Source organism: Castor canadensis, chromosome 6 (assembly GCF_047511655.1).
Source record: "Castor canadensis chromosome 6, mCasCan1.hap1v2, whole genome shotgun sequence".
Classification (NCBI taxonomy): Eukaryota; Metazoa; Chordata; class Mammalia; order Rodentia; family Castoridae; genus Castor; species Castor canadensis.
The window spans coordinates 81,685,491-81,702,922 of record NC_133391.1 but is presented as its reverse complement, the minus strand read 5'-3'; the positions used below and the strand labels follow the sequence as shown (position 1 = coordinate 81,702,922).

The following is a 17,432-nucleotide window of genomic DNA, read 5'->3' as shown; positions in this document are numbered from 1 at the left end:
TCTGCACTACTCTTTCTACCATGCTGATTTCTAACTGACCCCAGCTCTCACTTGAATGCTCTTTCTAACACCTTCATCTCAGAGTCCTTTTAAAATCCCTTTTCTAATAATCTCTTTCGCTACAACTCAGAAATCTGTATTACGGTCACACTTTGGACTTTACCAGCCGTAACCACCTCCACCACCTGTTCTCTGACCGTGACCTCCTCCCCCTCCTGTTTACCACTTCCTATTTACCTTCAAACAGTTCCAATGGGGCATCCTGGTTAAAAGCAAGGGCTCTGAAGCCAGACAAGCCATCACTATTGATGAGCTGTGTGATTTAAACAAGTTACTTCTCTACTTGGCACTTTAGTTTTAATAGAACCTTCCATAAATGGTTGTTATGAGGAGCAAATGAACTGGGAAGTTTAAAATTCAGAGTAGACATGGATCATGATAAGCACACAATAAATTTAAGGTGCTATTTTATTAATGCTCACTCAACTGTTTTCATTTTACCCTTTCTTCCAACCCCAGTATGGCTGCCCACTGACCTTACAACTTTGTAGCAGCTCTTCATTTTCCTTCATTACTCAGCTTAGATTTTTCTAGTCCATCACTTCAATAGTGTGCATGCCAATTCTCCCCAACTCTCTGTCTCTCATTCCATCTTTTTTGGCAAAATATCACATGTGGGTGAATCCATCTAACCAGGCTTTCAGGGCCAGACCCAAAGAGCTGGTGGACCAGGGCTGGAGGGGGTTACACTACAAATCCACTTTCATGAGCCTCCACAGCTCAGCATCTTACTACCTTTTTCTAAGCCAAGTACTCTGCTTCTGCAGAGTATTACTAACTCTTCTGCTTGTATCCCTGGCTAAGTACCTCTGTTCGTCATATGACCTTGCTTTTTCCTTCCAAAGGAGCCATCAGATCCTTCCTACTCCTTCATCTTCCTGCTATCAAACATAAAAACTTACCAACATCTCCCTCTCCATTACTTATGGAGTTATCCTGACAACTAAGGTCGGTCCCTCCACCTGCACCATGTGACTACCCTACACCTCTCACAGGTATTCCACTTGCCCTTCTGGCAAACTCTTTTGCCAGCTTTTAACATTCTCAAGTCTCTCTTACTTAAACAAACAGACATCTACTTTGACTCCACATGCTCCCTCTTTTTCTGCCCAGTCTGTCGTCTCTTCTTCAAAGCCAAAACTTTTTAAGAAAGCAGTCTAAATCTCCTGCTCCATTTCCTTCCCATCTATTATCCCACTCTCATTGGGAGGGGGCATAGCTCTTTAATGGCATCACCATGGCTTGCATTCCCCCCATATACTTATATCTAATAACATAACAGTGATATGTCGTCCGGGGAATGATGAGTATATATACAATTATATAATTATTGTTCACAGATTGTCTAAATAGTGTTCTAGCAATACAATTCCATCCTTGTATAGGTTTTAAATTTTCTGAGGGAAGACAGTTGTCTAGTTTTCTATAGATAAACATTTGCTTCGTTTTCCTTTACTATCAGTAACTCTTCATCTGTACTCTTTGAGAGAACTGCCAAACTCCTCCTGATACAAATGGATACTCAGGTATGCCAAATTCTGTGTGCATCCTTATCCTTCCTGGATCCCTCTGCCCTGCTGCTCATAGTGGACCACCTGCTCCCTAGTGCTCTAGATGGTGTTTTGATTCACTTTTCTGTGTTCTGGAGAATTCCTTGGGATTCTCTGTATTATGGATCTCATACTTCCAGGTCTTAGGACTTCTTGGCTTGGTTTTGATGGACCATATCTTCTAGTTTGCTATGAAAATTTGCAATGGTAGGTATTTTTTGAGACTGGGAATTTCTGAAAATATCGTTATTCTACATATATAATTATAGTTTATTTGGGCATAGAATCCTAAATTTAAAATCATCTTTCAGAATTTTGAAGGCAATGTATCCTTTCCTTTTTGTTTCTGATACTGCTATAAGAAGTCGAGCATCATTTTGACTTCCCACCATCCGTTCATGGATTTTTTTTTTTCTCTCGCATTTCCTCCTCTCGCCTCCGAGTCTTAAAAATTCTCCCCTGATCTGTGTTTTGAAATTTAATGATAGTGGATCTTGGTATGGATCTAATTTTTCAATCTATTATGGTATGGATCTAATTTTTCAATCTATTATGTCAAATGCTCAGTGGGCTGTTTTCTATCTATAAAGTCATGTCCTTTGAGATATTTTCCTGTATTCTTTCTTTTTTTTCTAACATTTTTACATTTACTTATATGTGTATACATTGTTTGGACCACCTCCCTCCCTTGCCAACCACATTATTTCTGTAATATTTTTCCCTCCTACATTTTCTCTGTTCTCTCTTCCTTAGAAATTTCATTAATCGAATTTTTATTATCTAGGTTCAATAGTTTTATTATCTTTATTTCTGTATATTTATTTTGGCTTTTGTCTTGCTTCTAGATTTCCTTAACTTTATCTTCCAAATCTTCAGTTAGTTATTTAAATTCTGCCGCACTAGTTTAAAGTCTAAGAACTCTTATTCACTGACTCTTACTTTTTTATGGAAATTCATTGATACAATATTTTACATTTTTCTACAGATAATTTGTATTTAGAAATTCTTCTTTGTGTCTTACATTTTCTGCTTCCTGTGAGTTTCCTCCCCCTCCCCACACCCCATTTGTTTGTTTCAGCCACTTGTCTTTCAAGACAGGAGCTATACTGGAATAGAGGCACTCATGGCTCTCTTCAGCACTGGGCACTGTAGAGACTGGAGCTATCTAGATGGTGAAGAGAATGTTAACTGCTGGCTTCCCTGTACTTCAGGGCAGTCTCAACCCTTTGTGGGAAGATCTTTTCTGTAGCCTGAAGTTACTTTCTGTAGTCTTTTCTCTTGAACCTGTCTATTTCCTGCAGTGGATTTGCTAATCTCATGCCTGAGCAATCAAAGCCTGGCTTCTAGCATTCTAAGACAAAGAAAGAAGGGTCAAAAATAAAATTTGAGAGAGAGGATCTGTTTGGCAAGCAGATTTTCCCTAAAACCACAATCTCTCTGCCTTCTTTACCAGCCAATCCTCTTCAACTAAGCATCAAATGCTAGTGTTTTTCAAAGCTCTGTCATTGACTTTGGTTATATCTACACTACTTGCCTAAACAGTTTTATCTCTATTCCATGTTTAAATTAACATCTTTCTATTAATTGATAATATGTGATATTTCAGTGCACACAGCTAATTTAGCCTCTGATTTATAATCCAACAACCGGTGAGAATCTTAGATGTCTCAAAAGTACCACAAATCCATATATCAGAAACTAAACTCACTATTGTCCCTTTTGAGCCTGCAATGTCCTGGAGATTCTTATTTTCATGCATTGTACCTGAATTCATAAAATTATTCAAGCTTTATTTTCATTTCCATTATCTTCCTGATCCCCATCCCCTCATATTGATTCTTTTGGTATGACTGATTTTTCTTCCTAATGGCTCCTTATATCTCCATATTATCACGTTGTCCAACCTTCCAATTCTCTATGGTTAGGTCTCATGTAATAGCCTGCTGCCTGGTCTATTTCCAATACTATCTTCTTTTTTAAAATTCAGGGATTTTTTTTTGTTGTTGTTTGTTTGAGACAGGGTCTCACTATGTAACCCACGATGGCCTGGAACTCATTATGTGCTTCAGCCTCCCAAGTGCTTGGATTACAGGTGTGCCCACCATGCCCAGCTCTAATACTGTCCTCTTTCACCACTTTTCCACAGGCCAGTAAAGGTCGTCTTTACAAACACAAATACAATCATGTTATTATACTCCCTTATAACAACTATTGGTTGAAGAACCAAATTCCCTAACAAGGCCCAGGTGAGGAATATGGTCTGGCCCCATCTTTCTCTAAGGGCTCATTTCTTTCTTTCTTCTTGGCAGTACTGGGATTTGAACTGAGGGCCTCAAGCTTGCTAGGCAGACACTCTACTGCTTAAGACACTCCTCCAGCCCTTTTTGCCCTGGTTATTATTTTTGTGAGAGGATCTTGCTTTTTGCGGAGTCTGGCTGGACTGCAATCCTATTTCTATTCTTCCCACTGTAGCTGGGTGTGAGCCCGGAGTCATTTTTAATACATTTCTGTTAACTCTTAGAGCTTGAGCAATTCCAGCCTCACTGAAAGGTGGGGAGGCAGCACTACTGGGGATGAGCCCAGGACCTCACACATGTTAGGCAAGCACTCTGTCACTTGAGTCGTACCCCACCTTTCTGGTCTTTTTTCTTTTCATGAGTGGTCCCTGTTCTCTTCTAGCATCTTTTTTTCTGCCTGTTTTTATATCCCAGGTCACAGACCTAACCTTCACCTCTACCCTTCACTCAGCAACTCAGCAAACTTCCCCTGATAGTATTGCTTATACAGGAGTTTGGTTTGCAAATCTACCAAGCAGTTACACTTATGATGTCTACTTTTCAGCATGCATGCTAAGTTTCAATTTAAAAAAAGGTTTTTCTAAATCCTCAAAACATGAGCTAACTCACCTTCATATAACATTGAAGTCATAATTGCACATGTGCTTGTGTGATTTGTATATTTCTCCCTTAACACCTGTAAGCTCCAAAAGACAGGGACTTTGTCTGGTGTTATCTAGCAGCTGCCTGGCACACAGGAGGTACTTGAAAGTAAAGGTGGGGAAGCTGAGGGGTACAAATACATTGTGTTGCCATTAAGTATGTTGGTTTTCTTCTCCTATAAGCAAGTGTCAGAGATTCTATAAACCCAGAATATTATGTAAAATGGTTAAATATAACTAGGGTGTTGTAAATAAATAAATGTATATAATGGCCTGGGAATATATAAATATAGGGTATATATAAACATATATCCATCTCCCACTAGGTACTGAACTCAATACTTTATCAGATTCTCAGAGGGTTCTGGCACCCAAAAAGATTAAGGACCACTATTCAAGACTCAGCCAGAATTTGATAGTTTATATCTACTCCTGATAAACAACTGAGAAAGAAATTCTGATACCTTTTGCAAAACATCCTGGCTGCAAAACAAAACAGTATTTCCTATTATTAAATCTAAATCCTCGACATTCTTCTATGCTGATGACCTATCTCAGTTTTAAATGTCAGAGTTAATCCAGCAATGCAGGGATCTGTGCCCAGAGACAAAGTAAATGTGTGTGAAGATAAAATAAGACTGACAAGGACAGGGACATTTATAGGACACGAAAGTGGGAAGAAATGGAGAATAATGCACTTTAGCTCTCGTATGCCAACACCTAGCAATGGCTGATCACTCAAAAGGAGTATGCCCAGCAAGAGATGTTGAAGTGATCCACAGAATGGACAAAAGGCTCAAGAGCCTCTCAGACAAAAGAACTCTCTTCACAGTAAATTAGTCCTTGCCTGGACTATGCAACAGAAGGGATCCTGTATCCACTCCATAATTACCTCTCTACATTTCACAGGAAGCCAACAGAAAATATATCTTGGTACAGAAGTCATTAAGTCCAAGTTTGGGAATGTATATGCTTCAAACAATTTCAAGCAAATAGTTTGGATAAAAAAGGCAAAAGAAATTTTGTACATTTTACCTAAACTTGATAAATTCACTTTCAAATGTAGCAAAATCAAAACAACAATGTGTTTGATAAGTGTATTAATTTCATGTAGGGAGTGCGAACAAATTGTACGAATAATTAAGAATTAAAAATCTATCCATGTACCAGTAACAATACAGAGCCAAGCCATCACCACTTACACCCTTGTCAATGACAGACATATGCACTCTAAAGTATTTCACAATGATGGTGTTTTGTCCAAGGTGAAAATCCTTGGTGTCCCCAAGAGAAAGCTCAGTAAGGGCTGGAATGGAGCCTTATTTAAATGAGGGATCATTTTTCCTATCTTTTCCTGACTTATAGACCTGGATTTGAATTCCAGATGTGCCATGAAAGACAAGCTACTGCCATCTCCCTCAGTCTGTTTTCTCATCTATCAAAGAGAGATGATAACGCTGGACAGGTAGTTTTCATTGTTAATCAGCCCCATACTGACACATCAATAGCCTCCCCTTTACTGACAGGACTGGAAGAATGAAAAGTATATTTTCTGGACTTCCTTGCCAGCTGGGCTCTCAGGTAACACTTGAAAGTAGGAGGAAAGGAAAAGCAATTATGCTTCTGGCCAACTGTAGCACCAACTCCTACATTCCTAAGAAGTGGTTCCATGGCCCTAGCCATGGTAGTGGCCTCTAGAAATGGCAGCAAGGGCAAATCCTGCTGAGTACCCCTGTGGCATCTGTGGGATGCCTATAGCAACATCAGCAGCACAGGCTCAGCAGGCCCAGTTTGCAGTAGAAGTGGCTCTCATCTCTTTAACAGCCCCTTCTCTCCAGTCCAAGGGAAAGAACAATAGCCAGATCTCTGGATTACACTACTCTCCACTTTTTGTGCCTTGATCCTTCTCACACTTTTGTACCAACTGCCTTCCTAATCTCTCTCTCCTAGAAATGCCTTGTAACCATACCAAAACTTCAATTCCAGGACGCTCACTCTCAGGATCAAATGAGATGCTATAAAGCAAACACTTAGCCCAGTTCTTAGAACATAGTAAATAACAAACAAATGCCAACTACTACCCAACGGTTCTATCTAATCACTGTTGGTCCTGACCTGGTTCCCTCTTCTCAGTCTGTCTAGGAAAAGATGATGTAGACTCTTATTATTATCAAAGGATTTCAGTGAAGTTGGACCCAACTTGAGAAAGCTGGGAAGCAAGACTCTGGGAAACTGACAGAAGTAAAAGGTACAGAATGGAGAAGGATCAGCAAATAAGCATGAACAAGAGCACAGGAGGGAGAAGGCTTTGCTTCCAAAGCTGTGGTGTGCATAAAGAATCTTGATGTTAACTGACATTGTGACCTGAACTTTCTATAATTACAAAAGTCACTTATAAAACTACCAATTATGTAGGTGGCCAAAGTAAAACCCAATCCTTTTAGTGTAGGAGTAAAAGAAATTTTGCTGGTAAGTCACTTCTAGATTTTCCTCTCTTTTTTCTGCCACATTGACCAGCCTGCCTTGCAGAATCTAAAACTGATAGGTATAGGCTTTTTTAAAAAATGAAGCATGCATACACAAAACCACACAAACATTCTGATCTATGTAAGCGATAACAGGATTCATTTTCTCTGTTTTGACAGGGGTTTCACTGATGCTTACATAACAAAATGAGTATGAATGGCGGAGCACTTGGCTCAACTAGGAATACTTTAAGTGTAGTCTTGTCTTCATATACATATATATAGCTATATATATTGTTATATATTATATGCTATACTATATGCTACATATGTATATTGTATGTTATATACATTGTTATCAATACACACAGATATCATACAATATACATACTACATAGTTAGCATATACCATAAGATAGTTTTAAGTTTATTAGTCAATTAAAATACAGAAAGCAAGTTCCTCTTGATATTTTATAAAAATTTCTGGCTGTTTCAGATATATTCTTTAAGTTCCCTAGCCTACTTTATCCTGAAGAGAATAAGCTCCTGTCATCTCGAGCAGGCAAATGGTAATGGCTTTATGAGAATCACCTGTTATAAAAAGCATGCCTGGGACCCAAAGCTTTTGTTGGAAACTGGAACCAGAGCTGTGTTCAGCTTACCTTCTCCTCATTGGCTGCACAGAGTCATTGTCACTTCCACAAGAGGGGTTTCGGCGACGAGTGTAGGGGAACTTTGGTGACTTAGTGCGGTCACTGGGAGAATTGTAAAGTCCACTGGAGTAAAGGAATAGTCAACATGTCAACTTGGGAGTTTTCACGAGAGCTATGAAATGGAAATCCTCATTAACAGGCCACTTAAAGTTTGCAGAAATAAATCAGCTCACTCTCAACTATCATAATGACCTTTCAGGTGATTTCTTAATATGCATTTGGGTTCCCTTCTGTCTTTCCAGGAAAAAGTTTTACATTGAGGTTGCTAACCATAGGGCTTGGGGCATGGTTCAAGGACATAGCTCCCGCCTAGCAAGCACAAGGCTCTGAGTTTAACCCCCAGTACCAGAAAAAAAGAAGAGAAAGCAAAACAATCAACATTCTCTTGATTGCTATTTTGGAATCTCCCCCCAATCAAGTCGACTTAGGAATCTGCCTCATCCACTGCCACCTGTGACCAGGCCACACAGCAGTGGAATTCCTTTACTCAGTGACGTCAAACTGCTAACCTCTTTGCTACTGTTCTTTCTAAAGACAGGGAGTCCCTTTACCTCTGGGGGCCATTTTCTTCCCACGGTGCATGAGATTTGCTTCTTTGGGTATCAGGGCTGTTTTCACTCTTTGATTTCTTAAAGCTTTAATTAAAAAAAAAAAGGAAAATAAATTACCCAGAAAAAGACGTTAACTCATATATTGGTTTCTTGTAAAATTATTTAACAAATGTTAAGATGTATGCATACACATTTATTTCTTATTCATACCTGTCTAACAAGAGGTGACTGTCTAAAATATATATTTCTCCAGCAAGTACTTTGGGTCTCCTCCTCCCTTCTAGTTTTATTGCTCTAAGTCAACAGAAGCCAGGTCCATCAATTGTTAAGAAACTTTTGAAAGAGTCCACCTCAGGATAGGAAGCAAAAGCAACCATGAGCCAAGAAAAGCAGCAAGCTGAGGAGGAGGGAAACATGGGGCACACGGGCTTATGAGGCTGGGCGCTCTTTAAAATAGTGGTCAGATGTATAGCTCTCCTTATCTCAACCAGCAAAAACCCTTGTCCCTTCCTATTATTGCTTATACTCTCTCTACAACAAAATTAGAAATAAGGGCAAAATAGTTTCTGCTGGGTATTGGGGGGGAGAGGGAGGAGGCGGAGTGGGTGGTAAGGGAGGGGGTGGGGGCAGGGGGGAGAAATGACCCAAGCCTTGTATGCACATATGAATAATAAAAAATAAAATAAAATAAAAATAATAAAATAGTGGTCAGAGACTCTCTGGCTGTGGACTTGGGTCAGAATCTGGAGGTCAGTCAGCTCTGGGCTCAGGCTACGCAAACTGACCTTTCCCCAGCTTCCGCTGTATCTTGGCTCCATCCTTCCGGAGCAGAATGACTTTCAAACGCTATTTCCTGACCTAGTATCATCTTTCTACCCTAAGAATGTAAATATAACCGAGTTGTTATTCAATCCCAAAAATTGTTTTAGGAACACATAGGGAAACAGAGGAAGGGACTTGGCAGAGGGGCGTAGGGGTCACGTCTCACTTCCTCAGGAATCTTAGCTGCAGAAAAAGATAGAGCTACTTAACTCCTAATGCACTGATTACTCTGTTTGTTTGGGGTTTTTTTTTGGAGGGGGGGATTATCCATATAACTGTCTTCAAATATAGCTGTAGCAGAGTTCTTCAAATATAGCTGCCAACAAAGAGGAGAAAGAAAAAATTTCCAAGGTCATTTCAAAACCAAAAACAGAAGTGAACTTTTATCCTAGCATACTATCTCTATGCTGGAATTAATATATGCCTATAAAATTATATTTCTGACAAAGGCATATTCCTCATGGTCATAGTAGACAGTAGGTATGTTTTACATATGAACAATGTATTATTTTTACAGAAGTTTAAAAAAAAGCCTTCTGAAGATCAACTTCCCAAAGTAAACACTTAACTTTAGAAATAAGGAAAAGTAATAAACATGGTAAAAATTTAATGCAACAACACACAGTGTGCGTATTTTGTAAATCCGAAGGAAAAAGCAAGGTGAAGCAAAGGGGAGATTGAAAAAGAAATAGGGAGATGACAGGGGAACTGAGAGTAGATGTACGTTGAAGAATGAAATCCCGGTGGTGCAATAATTGTGTTCTCTCCCTAAGCGAGTTGGCAGCAAGAAGTTGCAAGGGCATTGAGCAACTTCTCCACATTCTAAACGGCTTGGGATCTGAATTTCATGGAAGATTACTGCTCTTATGTTGTATATATCATAAGCATACCCTATACGTGAAGCTGCCTCTAACCACAAATGAAACAGAAAATTAAAGTATATTCAAGGGCAAAGAGTATATTACCCCCAAAAGATAATCTATAAAGGAAATGTCCCAGAACTAAACAATAGAAAATGTAGACAAAAACCGGGGAATAATATCACAACTCTGAGAATGCTTGCTTCATAAAATTATCTTGCAGAGGAATTATAACTTATATTCCTTAAAGCAGCCACAGTCTTTCTGAATGAAGGCACCATTATTTACTAGCAAAGCATGGTGCAGATGATCTAACAGGTTTCAGGTCACACATCTCTGACTGCTTGGACCTCTCCATGATGCATGTGAGAGGGGAGCTTATGAAAGCTGCTCATTATATGTCTGTAATGCTGCTCCATGAACATAATTGGAGATAGGAAAAAATGACTTTGAAACAGTGTCTTAACAGAAAACAAGGCCCATCTTTCAGGGAAACAATCCATGTAATATATTAGGAGAAGGATTTTCCCTGGGGGTTGCCACAGGGAAAATTGATGCAGGGGACTGTGACAACTCTTCATACATATGCAATCTCTTGACTTCTGAGGCTCTGATGCCTTTAAATGCTATAAACCCTCTTTCCTGGGCCACAGTTCAGTGCACCCTTGTAACGACTAGATTATATTAAATATAAATATCATCTACTTTATTTCACAAGTCCCTCTGAGTTAGTCCATTACCTCATTCCATTTTAAAAATCACATGGAATTTTCACTTTTCTGCTGAGAATGCAGACCATAGACAATGTGTGAGTTCATCATGCTGTCAGAACAAGAGCACTTTCTTCACTGAAAGAGGCAGGTCTTGATGTTTTATATTTCACTGGCATTTTAAAGTATTCCTTAGCCCAGATACTATCTACTGGAATCCCTGGATCAAAAGTATTGGTTAATTATCAAGGTAAATGCCTTCTTAACCTTGTCAATAGGGAAAGGTCATTTTTATGCCAGCATATGGTTGTGTGCTCCTTTGGTTACCTTTTTACTGGTGAAGGCGCGATAATTTTAGTCGTTCCTTCGTTCTCGCCATTTTCCATATTTGAAGTTATCCGGTTTATGCTGTTTGATCCTAGTAGCAAAGAGAGAGAAGAGATGGATGAGAGAAAGGAGATACCAAGAAGGAAAACACAAAGAAACAATAATAATTATCATTATCATTGGAAGTTTTTAAGACAGTATCTCACTGTGTAGCTCAGGATGGCCTGGAATTGGCAAAAGTCCCGCTTCAGCATCCCAAGTGCTGGACTTACAGGCATGCACCACCACATCCAGCCAGAAAAGTGATTTTAGCATATGATTTTAGGGACTTTGCAGTACATTTTATCAATAGATTATCACTCTAAAATATAATGAACCACCCAATAAATCTGAAATACTATTTTCTGAGATGTACCAGCCCTCAACATAGCAACGTCACAGGGGGTCTGAGATTCTATGAGTTAATAGCTAAGTCTCCAGTTCAATGGTAGTCTTTACTTTAGACTTAAAGACTCTAAGATATTTAGTACCACATGCTGGAATATAAAACACCATAATCAGCTCGTTTTGAAAGTTTCTCAGCATGTCATGACAGCACCTTTTGGGAAATCAAACCAAAAAAACTTTCAAACCTGAAAATATCCCAACTTGTAATGCAAATGGCAAAAGAGTAATATAGATGTGATCTGTATCACTCGTATACATATGTTTTTGAAAGCTTTTATGTAAACATACCGAAAAACTTATAACTGAATTTTTTTAAAGCTTATTCCACAGCTTTGCACACATGCTAGTTAGACCAGCAGAGGGAGCTCAAGGCAGACATGATGCTGGAACTCATGACCAAGACAAAGCTAACTGCCTGCCCTGGAGGTCTGGGTCCTGTTCTCATGACTGAGGCCAATAAGCCTGCAGGAGTAAGATGTGTGTTCTCCAGTGTGCTTGGATCTCACTCTGCCAGGAGGCAGTTTGGATGAGCAGGGGAAACCAGGCAGTGTGGATGCTCACAGGCTTCATTCAATGCCTTCTGCGTGGCACGCAGGTGTATCTTTTGTCCATAGTTAAGAATCCTTGAATCCAATGCATACTCACCACTAACTGATCATGGATATAGCTGGTCATGCTAACAAGTGCTAACACCTATGAAGGACTTACTATGTGTTAGACAACGTTCTAAGCACTCCATATCTATTCACTCATGTAATCCTTCAAACAATCTCATAAAGTAGATACTATTATTTCCCCCCTTTTTAAAAAAGATTTTAAATAATGAGATTTTCCTAAGGTCTCATAGTGGGGTCAGCTTTGAAACAGAGCAGTTTGGCTCCAAAGATTTAGCTCTTAGCTTTCCATCTACCATGTAGGCACCTCCTATAAGTAGTCCAAAAGTCAGTCTAAATTAAAGGCCAACTGGGAGACAGACCCTTCAGAGGACAAGGGAAAGGGATGTCAAATGAAAAGAACATTCAATAGCCAACTAAGAGAGAATCCTCCTCTCTAGGGCAACCAGGATTGAAACAAAAGGAACATGAACATCCCCAAAGCTGGCAACTATCCTCTGCATGTTTGGCTACTTATCAGAAAGATAAACATTAATAACTATGCATTAGACAGAAAAAAAAAACCAAATAGTGGGTTTAAATAAGAGCTCCAAAAACCATTATTCTAAGAACTTTGACATGGATTTGATTCTGAATTGTGTTTCTATTTTGGAATCCTGATATGGAAAGGGGCATCTGAAGATACAGTGCCACTAAAAGTGAGCTCATGCTGGAGCCAGTACCAATGACAGAAGAACATCCTGAATCCAGGAATTAGAAAAGAGGAACAGTGGGGTAAATTACACAAGGTATGATAAACAGCACACAACAATTCCCTTATCAAACATTGGCAGTGGCATTGTCTAAGTCACTTTTGCCATGACCATTCAAAAAATCATAAGGCAAATCCTCAAAATTGAGACGGAGCTGCTTCTCATGCAGAACTCTGAGGGTAAGGCCCTGAGGCAGTGGCAGGAGGGATTAATTCAATGTATCCCAGATGTTAATAGATGTGCCCTAACATTAATACTTTCAATTGTTCCTAAAGAACTTTATTTAAATGTGGTACTGTTCTCAGCAGGTATTAGTAACTTATAAATTAAAGAGACTTTCATGTAATCAGGCTGAAAAGAGCTGAAGAAGGTGAGCACCATGTTAGGCAGAGCCCTGTGTAACCAGCTTAAGAGTAAGCCTAGGTTTGCTCATCTCTTTAGACTGACCAGTCTTCTCAAAGTCTAGCAACCCATCACTTTGGGAAAAATGAGGCTGTTTAATCACTTTCATCTAGTTTCCTTCCAACCATATCTTCTAATATTTAATAAGTAGGTAGATAATAAAACCAAAGATATTTTAAAATAGAAACCAATACTTTGTTACTCACAATATCCAAATCATTGTTTTTACGATGAGGCATTAGATGGATGGTTTTCCAAAAGTATTCAGAAAAAAAAAAAAATGTGTGCATGCTCTCTCTCACAGACCTCCCAAACTACAGCTGGGTTCTGGAAACACACTGTTTGACTGTCAGGACTAATTTAACTATGACCAGCACAGTAGTCACATTATTCTTTTTTTATTGTTGTGCTGGGAATACATGATGGATTTACAAAAGTTCTTACAACATATCAAATATATCACACTTGAATTCATCCCCTCCACCATTCTCCTTTATCCTCCCACATTCCTGGAATAGTTTCAACATTTGTTCCACTTACATACATGTGTACACAGTATTTGGACCATATTCACCCTCCATCATCTTCAGGACACACACACACAATTGGTCCCACTGGTACCAACCCCCGACAGGATTTGTTCTACCCTCTTGTTTTCCAATTTTGTAAAAGGAAAAAAACCTGACATTTTTGCTTGCTTAAGATAGCTATACAGGGAGTTTCCTTGTGACATTTTCATGTATATATGTATTATAATTTGAATGGTTCATTTCCTCTGTTTTCTTCTTTTTACATTAGTCCCCTTTCTGGGGAGTTCAACAGGTTTAAAAATTCTATATTCATTCTTGTGTAGAGAGTACATCAACCATATTCACCTTAACTTCCTTCTTTTACCCTCCCTCTCTTGTATGTGACCTCCCCTTAGTGTAACCTGTTTTTCATAATATTGCTATATTTGTACTAGGTCTATATTCCACATATGGAAGAAAACATGCAGCTTTTGGCCTTCTGAACCTGGCTAACTTCACTTAAGATGATGTTCTCCAGTTCCATTCATTTATTGCAAACGACAAAATTTCATCCTTCTTTATGGCTGAATAAAATTCCATTGTGTATAAATACTACATTTTCTTAATCCCTTCGTCAGTAGTGGGGCATCTTGGGTGTTTCCATAGCTTAGCTAGTGTGAATAATGCTGCAGTAAATATGGGTGTGAGGGGCCTTTACACACCTTTGGGTATATCCCTAGCAGTAGAACTGCTGGATCATATGGCAGTTCTATTCTTAGTTTTTTGACATGACTCCTAACTGGTTTTCATAGTGGTTGTACTAATTTACATTAATAACAGTATATGAGGGTTCCTCTTCTCCTACATCCCTCACCAACATTTGATGGTAGCCATTCCACCAGGAGTGAGGTGGAATCTTAATGTGGATCAAATCTTTGATCCTTTATGGCCAGGGATGTTGAACATTTCTTCAAGTGTATTTTGTCCATTTGGACTTCCTTTGAAAAAGCTCTATTCAGTTCTTTTGCACATTTCTTCATTGTGTCATTGATTTTTTTGGGGGGACTTTAGTTTTTTGAGCTTCCTATATGTCTGGTTACTAATCCCTTGTCAGATGTATACCTGGCAAAGATTTTCTCCCATTTTGTGGACAGCCTCTTCAATTTGGTGACCATTTCTACTGTTGTGCAGAAGCTTTTAAACTTCATGTAGTCCCATTTGTCAATCCTTTCTCTTAGTTGGTGAGCCATTTGAGTTCTACTGAGGGAGTCACTGCCTATGCCTATTAATTCCACTGTATTCCCTGCTCTTTCCTGTACTAGCTTCAAAGTTTCAGGTGCTATATTCAGGTCCTTAATGCACTTTGAGTTGATACTTGTACAGGGTGACAGACATGGACCTAGTTTCAGTTTTCTTGTAGGCAGATATCCAGTTTTCCCAGCAATATTTGTTAAGAGGCTGTCTTTTCTCCATCATAAGTTTTTGGTGCCTTTGTCAAAAATCAGATGGGCATAGCTGCACAGATTCATATCTGAGTCTTCTATTCTGTTACATTGGTCTTCATATCTGTTTTTGTGCCAGCACCATATTGTTTGTATTGTTAGGGCTCTGTAGTATATTTTGAAGTTGGGTATTGTGATACCTTCAACGTTGCTCCTTTTGCTCAGTATTGCTTTGGCTATTTGTGGTCTTTTGTGCTTCCTAATGAACTTTAGGGTTACTTTTTCAATCTCTGTGATGAATGTCATTGGAATTTTGATGGGGATTACACTGAACATGTAGATTGCTTTTGGTAGTATAGCCATTTTCACAACATTGATTCTACCAATCCATGAGCATGGGAGATCCTTCCATCTTCTGTAGGCTTCTTCGATTTCTTTCTTCAATGGTTTAGTTTTCCTTGTAGAGGTCTTTTACGTCCTTTGTTATGTTTATTCCTAGATCTTTTTTTTTTTTTTGAGGCTATTCTAAATGGAATTATTTTCCTATAGTCTTTCTCAGTCTGTTCATTGTTAGTGTATAGAAAGGCTACTGATTTTTGTAAATGATTTTGTATCCTACTACTTTGCTGAAGCTGTTTATGATGTCTAGGAGGTTTTTTTCGTGTTTTTCCAGTGTTTTAGGTATAAGATCATGTCATCTGCATATAGTGATAGTTTGACTTCTTCCTTTCCAATTTGTATTCCTTTTATTTCTTCCTCCTGTATTATTGCTTTGGCTAGGAATTCTACAACAAAGAGAGTAGACACCCTTATCTCATTCCTGACTTTAGAGGAAATGGTTTCAATTTTTGCCCATTTAGAATGATGTTGGCTATAGGTTTGTCATATATAGCCTTTATTATGTTGAGGTACATTCCTTCTATTCCTAGTGTCATAGGGAACTTTTATCGTGAAAGGATGCTGAATTTTGTCAAAGGCTTCTTCTGCACCTATTGAGATGATTATGTGGTTTTTGTCTTTGCTTCTGTTAATGTGATGTATTACATTTAATGATTTATGTATGTTGAACCATTCCTGCACCCCTGGGAAGAAACCAACTCTATCAAGGTGTATGATCATTTTGTTAAGTTGTATTACTCTTATATATACAACATAAATGTGATACAATGTTGTCAGTAATTCAATCTAACTCATGGCTCTTTTATATTCAAAATTGTGAACTACTCTTCACATGGTTTATTTATATGTACTAAAAATCTGTTTATATGTACTCCCCTACTCCTTAACTATGTGACCTAGACAAGCCTGGGTTTTAAAAAACTTATTAGAGAAGCAACACTAAATGGAGGAAAACCACTTAAAAGCATTCACTTACTGGGAGCACTTCTAAAGTATCTGTTCATAGAAAATTCACATGTAAAACAGCCCAAATTAGACAATATTTATTAGTTCTCTTTATGTTACTATATCTGCCCTTTAGAATGCTATCATTTAACCATTTTCCTAATTAATTCAAATTAGTGAGATTTTGTCATACCACCATTTGAGAAGAAAGCTAATCAGTTCAGGAAAGCCAGGATAAGTAGTTACTGAAATCTGCAAAGGTAAGACCCTTAGGTCATAGTTATGTAGTTTAACTGACTTTCCATTTTTCCAACATGCACTACTAACTCTGTTTCCTTTTCCAGACTTTTCCTCCCTTCATCATACCACCTTCCAGAATCATCCGTCCTATATTAACTTGGACTCTTGAGCCAATGTAGAGAAGAGAGATCTGACAAACCCATCCACCAAATGGCTCATGTTTTCATGTGTCATGTGCCATAGGATAGTTCCATTTCACAGAGGAGTAGAGGCAAGGTCAAACATTAACTAAAATAAATCACCAGTAACAATGGAGTTTCAGGTAGGCACTTTCAGGAGTTATCATGAGGTTGAAAAAAAATCTTTTTTTCCCACTCCTGTTCCATGATAAATTGTAATAGATGTACAGAAATGAACAGAACAAAGCTGGGCACAGTAAATCCTACCTACATGGAAGATGGAAATCAGGAAGATCATGGCTACAGGCGAGTCCAGGCAAAAAGTTCAAAAGACCCCATCTTGACCAATAAAAAGCTGGGAATGGTGGTACACACCTGTCATCACAGCTACAGGGAAAGTACAAATAGGAAAATCACAGTCCAGGCTTGGCCCAACCATAAACATGAGACCCTATTCAAAAAATAACTGGAAGCAAAAAAGGTCCTGATAATGCCACTCTAACGGGG

General features: G+C 38.6%; 1 protein-coding gene across 3 annotated transcripts in view; it reads right to left on the bottom strand.

The window, feature by feature from the left end:
• Nucleotides 1-17,432, bottom strand: part of Epb41l4a (erythrocyte membrane protein band 4.1 like 4A) — a 204,919-nt gene that overhangs the window by 27,924 nt on the left and 159,563 nt on the right. For all 3 annotated transcript variants that reach the window (XM_020186298.2, XM_020186300.2, XM_020186299.2), the window contains 3 exons: nucleotides 10,997-11,087; nucleotides 8,278-8,361; nucleotides 7,676-7,789 (listed from right to left, as the gene is read on the bottom strand). In XM_020186298.2, the coding sequence (XP_020041887.1) occupies nucleotides 7,676-7,789; nucleotides 8,278-8,361; nucleotides 10,997-11,087 (289 nt within the window). The remainder of the gene's footprint in view (nucleotides 1-7,675; nucleotides 7,790-8,277; nucleotides 8,362-10,996; nucleotides 11,088-17,432) is intronic.